At 45.3% G+C, this 8,571-nt stretch overlaps 1 protein-coding gene across 1 annotated transcript in view; it reads right to left on the bottom strand.

Moving 5' to 3' along the window:
* Positions 1-587: 587 nt before the first annotated feature.
* The window catches only part of MORN1 (MORN repeat containing 1), an 81,677-nt gene continuing 73,693 nt past the window's right edge, over positions 588-8,571 (bottom strand). Inside the window, exons 13-14 of the mRNA XM_058161231.1 lie at positions 5,046-5,119; positions 588-1,276 (exon numbers count right to left, since the gene is read on the bottom strand). Of these exons, the coding sequence (XP_058017214.1) occupies positions 1,128-1,276; positions 5,046-5,119 (223 nt within the window). The 3' untranslated portion in view covers positions 588-1,127. The remainder of the gene's footprint in view (positions 1,277-5,045; positions 5,120-8,571) is intronic.

Raw genomic sequence — 8,571 nt, 5'->3', positions numbered from 1 at the left:
ATCTGCCAAATGCCGTGGCTTGATTTCGCTACGCCTGGACCAAGTGAGATACTCATTGGCATTTACTGGATGCAGACTGGGGTATCTGACTCCTGAAGGACGCAGGGCTTCCAAGGGAACGCTACCCTTCGAAGAGATTTCCCAGAATCCCCCCTAGCCAGCGACGCTAAAGGCATTCTGGGGGAAAAGAAGCCCCAACCTCTCTAAGGGGAAAATAGCTTGGGAGGAATCTTTGCCACTACGGCAGCTCAAGATGCTCAACCCACGCAGGGTGGATCACGCTGCGTCTCCAATCCCAGTTTGCCACCAGTCAGAACTGTCTTTCCAACAGTTTCCTTTCCTTTCCCCCTTCCTCCTCCTCCTCCTCCTCCTCCTCTCCCCACTTCTAAGCTTTGCTCCTTTGCTGGCTTGATTTGCAAATAATCAACCGAGAGGCCTTTTTCTGCTTGCAGCGGGCGAATTTTAAGTGCCTTCCCTTTTATTTCCTAATGTACTGTACGGAGAAGAGCTCCTTTCTACAATAGCAAAGCCAAACGGTCCAATCATATAAACGGACCCTCCGTCAAACAAGTAACCCCCCCCTCCCCTCGGCCGTCATAAATATAATTTGCGATGTGCGTTTTCGCGGTCATTAGGCGACCTGGTTGATTCATCAGCTTCGTAGGGACATCTCGGCTGGACTATTGCACAAACTCCCTCGCGTCGGGGTGGGTGGGTGGGTGTGTATCTTTTCAAAAAAAATTGTTGTTGTTGTTGTGGTTGTTGTTGAAGGCGTAAAGTCCATTTTGATTTAGAGAGACGTGATGCGATGATGCCAGCAGGACTGAAGGCTTGGTTGGCCTCCATCGAGGGGAAATTAAATTTATCTACAGTTCATCAGAATTGAGGTGGGCTGGAAAGGCATGACAAAAACAGATGGTTGGGTTTTGGTGGCGGTGTTTTTTTTTGCCGTTCGGTTCCCATGCTGTAGATCCTCTTTGAGAGAACGTTATGGAGAGGTGAAATTAGATGAATAATTCCCAAGTCAGCGAAGGGTACATATATATGTGTGTATATATATATGTACAGAGTTCGGGGAGGGGAGTGGGGAAGAGAGCTTGGTTGCGGTCCATCAATTTCCTCTCCCTTTAGCTGCCAAGATCTTTCTGGATGTCTTTACCGGAGCCCATAACTATCTCTTTCTTTGGCAGGACTCTTAAAAGCTTGAAAACAGGTGGGAGAAGTTGGCCTAGAAACGGAGGTGATGTCACTTCACGAACCGTAATTATATATTCGCCTGAAAGATAGAAAGGAAGGCTGGGAATTAGCCGAGGGGGAGGTCTGGATTAACGGGTACCCTAAAAGCAGGCTACGGGATGGGGGCCCAGGAGGACGCTTCTCTGACAGACCACGGAGGTTTTGAGACGGTGGACTGACCACACAAGGCCTACGTAAGCAAGCATGGATCACGTCTCTGCGGGCACATTCTGGTGCCTTGAAAGGCATTTCCCCACCTGAGTTAAAATCTACACACCTCTACCTTGCAGGAAATGGGTCTGTCTAGTTTAATGAAAAGAAGGACTAGGGGAGACATGATGTCAGCCTTCCGATATCTCAGGGGCTGCCCCAAAGAAGAGGGAGTCAAGCTATTCTCCAAAGCACCTGAAGGCAGGACAAGAAGCAATGGGTGGAAACTAATCAAAGAGAGAAGCAATTTAGAACTACGAAGAAATTTCCTGACAGTTAGAACAATTAATCCGTGGAACAACTTGCCTCCAGAAGCTGTGAATGCTCCAACACTGGAAGTTTTTAAGAAGATGTTGGATAGCCATTTGTCTGAAGTGATGTAGGGTTTCCTGCCTAAGCAGGGGGTTGGACTAGAAGACCTCCAAGGTCCTTCCAACTCTGTTATTCTATTCTATTCTATTCTATTCTATTCTATTCTATTCTATTCTATTCTATTCTATTCTATTCTATTCTATTCTATTCTATTCTATTCTATTCTACTCTATTCTACTCTACTCTACTCTATTCTGATTATTGAAAATCCATGTCTTTTAACAGAGGCCTCTCTTGCTACTTTTTCTCAAATGCAATGGGCCCAGGAGACATTTTGCATCAACGTGGCAGGCCCAACGCCCAGGTGCCTGGCATGCAGCTCTCAAAACTACCAATGGGCACCGAGGGAACCAGTCTGTCCAGAGAGATCGATGGCTGTTGTTCCGCTGAAGGTTGTCAGCGGTTTTGACAAAGCGGTTTTAAGTACAGGGTGAAAGTTCGGTGCAAAACGCAACTTGACGGAAGGTTCCCGTTTCCGCGAAGTCAAGATAAGACAGCACACCATCAATATTTCGGGAGGGATTAACATGATGAGCGGGTTGTTATGGAGCTGGATGGGGGCCAGGACACCTGGATTAGCAGTCCCTTAATTTAAAAGGGAAACATTCAAGGAGATCTTTCTTTCTTTCTTTCTTTCTTTCTTTCTTTCTTTCTTTCTTTCTTTCTTTCTTTCTTTCTTTCTTTCTTTCTTTCTTTCTTTCTTTCTTTCCCTCTCTCTCTCTCTCTCTCTCTCTTCCTTCCTTCCTTCCCTTCTTCTTCTTCTTCTTGTCTAGGGTGAAATTGCAGGAACGAGGTCACTCTGCAAGTTTGGGAAGATTTTGCACATGAAGGGCCAGCCTGAGTGACACAAGGCCCCGATCGAACGAAGAAAAGCGTACATGGAAGTTTCTCAACACAGATTAGCCTTTGCAGGGAGAAAACTTGACTTGGCCGCGGTCATAGAGGCTCTGGTTTTCAGAGGAAAGGTCTCTATTTCCAGAAATGGAAGGGGTGAGCGGTTCCTTGCGTCTTGGGAAGGTAAAACGTCTGTGCCAGAAGACCTCCTTGTGAACTGATGACAGAGTCACCTGGAGGTAGGGATGGATTTGCTGTGCGGGATATTCAGGAGATGCACTTTTGAACTTCGGTGCTGGAAAACCTCCTCGGAGGACCCAACAAACGAATGGATCATCAAATAAATCCACCCAGAGTTCTTCTTTGAAGCACACATCAAATTGATCCTACTCCTGAGATGCATTATTGTGAACACCCAGAAGGCTCCTGGAACAAGACCCAGAGTGGAGCTACGGTGCCTTCCAATCTCACTCAGTCTGTCTGTCTGTCTGTCTGTCTTATCAACTGTTTCACCTCCCATTCTGCAGTAAGCCTGCCTCTCTTTCACTTCCCCACCCATCTGTTCAGACTGACATTTAAAAAACAGGGAGAGAAAGAACGTTAAGTAACAGCTAACTATACGCAGCCAGGGAGGGAGGGAGGGAGGGAGGAGGAGGAAGGAAGGAAGGAAGGAAGGAAGGAAGGAAGGAAGGAAGGAAGGAAGGAAGGAAGGAAGGAAGGAAGATATTACTTTTTAAACACTTGCATGTACTGTACGTTGTCTTGAACATTTAGAAGTTGGGATTTCAAAACCAGAACTCAGGCTTAACTCAGGAATCTGAATCGCATACATATTTCACACAACAGAAGTATTATATATACATATATATATAAAAGGGACGCAGTGGCTCAGTGGCTAAGACGCTGAGCTTGTAGATTGAAAGGTTGTCAGTTCAGCGGTTCGAACCCCTAGCGCCGCGTAACGGGGTTAGCTCCTATTATTTGTCCCAGCTTCTGCCAAACTAGCAATTCGAAAGCATGTTAAAAATGCAAGTAGAAAAATAGGGACCACCTTTGGTGGGAAGGGAACAGCGTTCTGTGCGCCTTTGGCGTTGAGTCATGCCGGTCACATGACCACAGAGACGTCTTTGGACAGCGCTGGATCTCCGGCTTCGAAACAAGGCTATAGGCCACACTGTCATCCAAACCCCCCAAGATTGGCAGATTCCCACGGAAGAAAATTAATATGGCATTGGCAACATAAAAAAGGAAAAATGGCTGTGATGGGGGGGGGGGGGGAGAGAAAAAGCATTTATGAAATTTGCTACCGCCGAGAATCTGAAGGGCGGAGAACGTGCGTGGAATATGGGGTCCCTTGTCGCTGATGACATTTTGAGAGATGCCGGAAATCATCAAAGGGCATTTACGGAGAAGATGGGAGAAGGGATTATCAGATGTCATTAAAGGGGAAAGAGAAAAGCTGTCAGACAGAGTAAGTCTTCCTTTGGTCTGACCAGGAGAAGCACAGTTAGGAGCTCCACCCCAAGAGAATAGAAGAGAATAGCACTAGCCCTTAGACTTATATACCGCTTCACAGTGCTTTACAGCCCTCTCTAAGTGGTTTACAGAGTCAGCATATTGCCCCCAACAATCTGGGTCGTCATTTTACTGACCTCGGAAAGATGGAAGGCTGAGTCAACTTTGAGCCAGTCGGTCAGGATCGAACTGTTGGCAATGGGCAGAGTTCGCTTGCAATCGTGCATTCTAACCACTGGGAGGGAGGGAGGGAGGATTCATTTTATCCACTAAGAGGTTTACAGAGTCAGCATCTTGCCCCCAACAATCTGGGTCCTCATTTTACTGACCATGGGGAGGATGGAATTTGCTGTGTGTGCAAATCTGGCGAGTGTGTATTTGTGTGCATTTGTCTCTGCGAGCTCAGGGAGAGACAAGAAGCCTTGCGAATATACTTGATTTGTCATTTAATGGCAAAAAAAAAATGCCCCAAGAAGATTCAGTTACAACTACGAGATCTGCATAATATAACCATAGCAACAGTTGAAACGTCAGATCTGGTCATGCAGTGCCTCAACTTATGACGACCGTGACTTACGACCGGAATTCCGGTCCCCATTTTGTGGTCTTAAGTCGAGGACTACCCGTGACTTCCCATTCTTCTGACCGAGCCCCGCAAATGCTTCATTCGGGCCTTTCCCAAGCTGGCACCTTCTTCCTCATGTGTGGACTTCGATTCACAGAATTCCACCTGTCTTAAAGCCACCAAGGGACGCAGCCCTAGAGGTTCCTTGTGTTGGTGTAAAATAAAGTTGTTTTTTTTAACCCAGGACTATTTGGTCCTTTGTGACTTTGCACCTGCAGCTACAAAAGGTGAGGTAAAACCAGGGCATTCTTACCTGGTGGAGGTGGTATGACGTTCGGCGAACTTTCATTCACTCTGGACTTCCATCCTTCAGGGGCTATTCCTGATCTAGAAGAGACAAAGGAAATGAGGGAATAAGATCAATCTGTTACCGCTTGGGAAATAAGTACAGGAATACAGGTGATCCTTGACTTGCAATAGAATGGAATAGAATGGAACTTTATTATGGTCATAGACCAGCAATAGACAAGACTCATCACTGCTTACGATAGTGTTAAAAGATAGTACTACTAATAATAGTGGATAATAACATCCCCCTAATAAAACTGTCCTCTACCATCCTCTGGAGTCCATTTAAGCTCCTGCCAACTGCTTCAGTGACTCCATCCAGCCACCTCGTTCTCTGCCGTCCCCTTCTTCTTTTGCCCTCCATCTTTCCCAGCATTCGGCTCTTCTCCAGGGAGTCCTTCCTTCTCATTAGGTGGCCAAAGCATTTGAGTTTCCTCTTCAGGATCTGGCCTTCTAAAGAGCAGTCGGGGTTGATCTCCTCTAGGATTGACCGGTTGGATGGCCTTGCAGTCCAAGGGACTCGCAGGAGTCTTCTCCAGCACCAGAGTTTAAAGGCCTCCATTCTTTGGCGCTCAGCCTTTCTTATGGTCCACCTTTCACAGCTATACATTGCAATTGTAATAAAACACGTGATCTCAAAACAGTTTGGATCATGGGTCTCCAACCTTGGCAACTTTAAGCCTGGTGGAATTCAACTCCCAGAATTCCCCAGCCAGCTAGGGGATTCTGGGAGTTGAAGTCCGCCAGGCTTAAAGTCGCCAAGATTGGAGACCCCTGGTTTGGACAATGCCGAAGTTTACATGATCCGAGAGTGGATAAGTATGTGTATAAGTATAATTTCTCTAAAAATTTTAAGAGATATCTACAAAATATCGGCGCAAATTGACACCTATAATTCTGTAACTGAATTTTTCCTTGTGTTCATTGCAGCGGCACGGAATTTTGCCACTGCACCCGTGGATGACTTAACAGTTCACTTAGGGACCATTCAGAGTTACAACGGCGCTGAAAAAAAGTATGACCGTTTTTCGTGACCGTCACAATTTAGACGCTTGGCCACTGACTCATATTTATGATGGTCACAGCTGTTGTGACCTAGGCCCAAGTTGTTATTACCAGACACAATCAGTCCTAAACAAACATATTTTATTAGAACAACTGAGAATTACTTCATTCTCAGCTTAGTCCAAATTAAGTCCAAAACAAAGTCCTTCAGAAACAGGAGACAAGAAACAAATGTAGCAAAGTTGCTTTCCTACAAAGAGCCCAAGAGCCATTGCTGCTCTTTTAAGCCTTATGGGAGGAGCCAATCATCTCCTGGCCTTACTCCCGAGTTGTCCTTTTTGCTTCAGCTGCTCTTGCCTTCTGGCAGCTCTTTGCATGCGTGCACTAGGAACAGGCTCCTCCTGTTCCTCTGCCTCTTTGCTGTCGGCCTCTGGAGGCTCCGGAGTCTGCACATCGCTTCCGGATGGCCCTGGCCCCATCTCTGCCTCTGACGCAGAGCCCTCATCTGGGCCTTCCCCAGACTCCAGGACTGGCCCATGGTCCTCCCAAGCCTCATCACTGTCCAACTCCGCTGCCAGCTCCACAGGCTGCCGGCGAACCACAACAACAGCGTCCCAGGGTCACGCAACCCCCTTTTTGCGACTTTCCCTGAGAAGCAAAGGCAATGGGGGAAGCCAGATTCACTTAGCAACTTAACGTGTCACTAACTTAACAACTGCGGTGGTTCACTTAGCACCTGTGGCAATATTGAATATTTGTTTGGACTTTTTTGGCACAGCCCTTTGCCTGGATTTTTTAAAAAAAGTGACGAGGGTAACCAGGAGGTGAGGAACAGGCTTTTCTGTTCTCCTGTGAGAACAAATAAAAAAATAAGAAATCCTGCCTAGGAAAGGAACAAAGATAAATAATTTAGCACTAAAGAATATAACCCAGGCAACATATTTTGCCAACCTTAGAAGAAATAAAGTTATATGAAAGTGCTTTTTTTTTTTTAACAAACAGAACCTCTAGGGGGTCTAAAAATAATAAATACAAAACAAGAAGGGTTCAAAAGTGACGTGAATTAGTGGGGTATAAAGGGAAGGATTAAAAATAAATAAAATCCTAAGGTTTTCCCCAAATTGCATCTATTTATTTACCTCACAAAGATTCAAAGGTGTTTTTTTTTAATTACTATTTTGGTTCTCAAATTGATTCAAATACATTCAAGGATTTTGTTTTTTTTTTATTACTGTTTTTAAACTTCCATCCCGATCCTGTGAAGGAGACCCACTGAAAGAAATCGGTCCAAATACAGGTTAAGGGAAGAATAAGAGCTGTTGGCCTCGTTGTTTATAACCACGAGAAAACTGGATCTCGGGCTGTACTGGCTCTGGAATTTATTTATTGGCCCCCCCCTCCAAAAAACTACAACAGTGGCTGAAGACTTCCATATTCTGTTCCTCACGTCGAGTGATAATGAGGCTTTCAAGTGTCCTTATTTTTTTTTTTTTGTTTACATTTATACCCCGCCCTTCTCCGAAGACTCAGGGCGGCTTACAGTGTATAAGGCAATAGTCTCATTCTATTTGTATATTTTTACAAAGTCAACTTATTGCCCCCCCAACAATCTGGGTCCTCATTTTACCTATCTTATAAAGGATGGAAGGCTGAGTCAACCTTGGGCCGGGCTTGAACCTGCAATAATTGCAGGCTTCTGTGTTCTTAATAACAGGCTATTACCAGCCTGAGCTATCCGGCCCTTTATGAAGAGCTGGAGAATGAGAACCACCGGTTGGATTGTTTGAACCAGTTTTCCCGCTTATTAAAAAGCAAAGCTCAACGGGCAATTGTTTTTGACCTTTGTCGACGGAAAGCGAGAGAGAAATTACGTTAAGTAAATAACATGTGGAAGTGGAGATACCCTAAAACAAGATTTAATCTTTAGAACAAGAATCCTTTTAATCCACGCTGTATGGCTTCCAAAGGCTGCACTGTTTGGTAGTTACCGCTGAGCATGTCCAACTGAGTTGTGCCCAAATGACAACTGTGTTTTAACTGGGTAATTTGTTCAGTGAGCGTTCCAGGGGTCCCATTAGAAAATGGGGGTTTTGAACGCAGGAATCTGTTGGAAGTGCCTTGATAAATTCCGACGGGGTAATCAGAAGGTAAATACGCCGAGAAACAAAAAGGAAGTTGGTTGGGTGCTACAGGAAATGGTTTTGATCTTGGCAAATCTTCCCAACAGGAAAGTTTTGCTGTGTTTATTATAATTCAGCCTATTAAAGCCCATTATAAACTTAAGTTCCGCAATCCAGGAATCAGTTCAGGCCCATAGAATGGACTCGGCCTCTCTTGTGATGTAATGCTGCATGTTCCCTTTCTCTGGAATTAATTTTTCTTCCGAAGCAGGCTTATTCTCTCCTGGGTGGGTAGCATTCAGAAAGGAGTGGTCCCTTCCAGGCAAAGATGATGGCAATAGTAGGAATATTAGCTGCCTGGATCGG

Source organism: Ahaetulla prasina, chromosome 18, assembly GCF_028640845.1.
Source record: "Ahaetulla prasina isolate Xishuangbanna chromosome 18, ASM2864084v1, whole genome shotgun sequence".
In the NCBI taxonomy this organism is placed as follows: Eukaryota; Metazoa; Chordata; class Lepidosauria; order Squamata; family Colubridae; genus Ahaetulla; species Ahaetulla prasina.
This window is presented reverse-complemented; position numbering and strand designations above follow the sequence as displayed.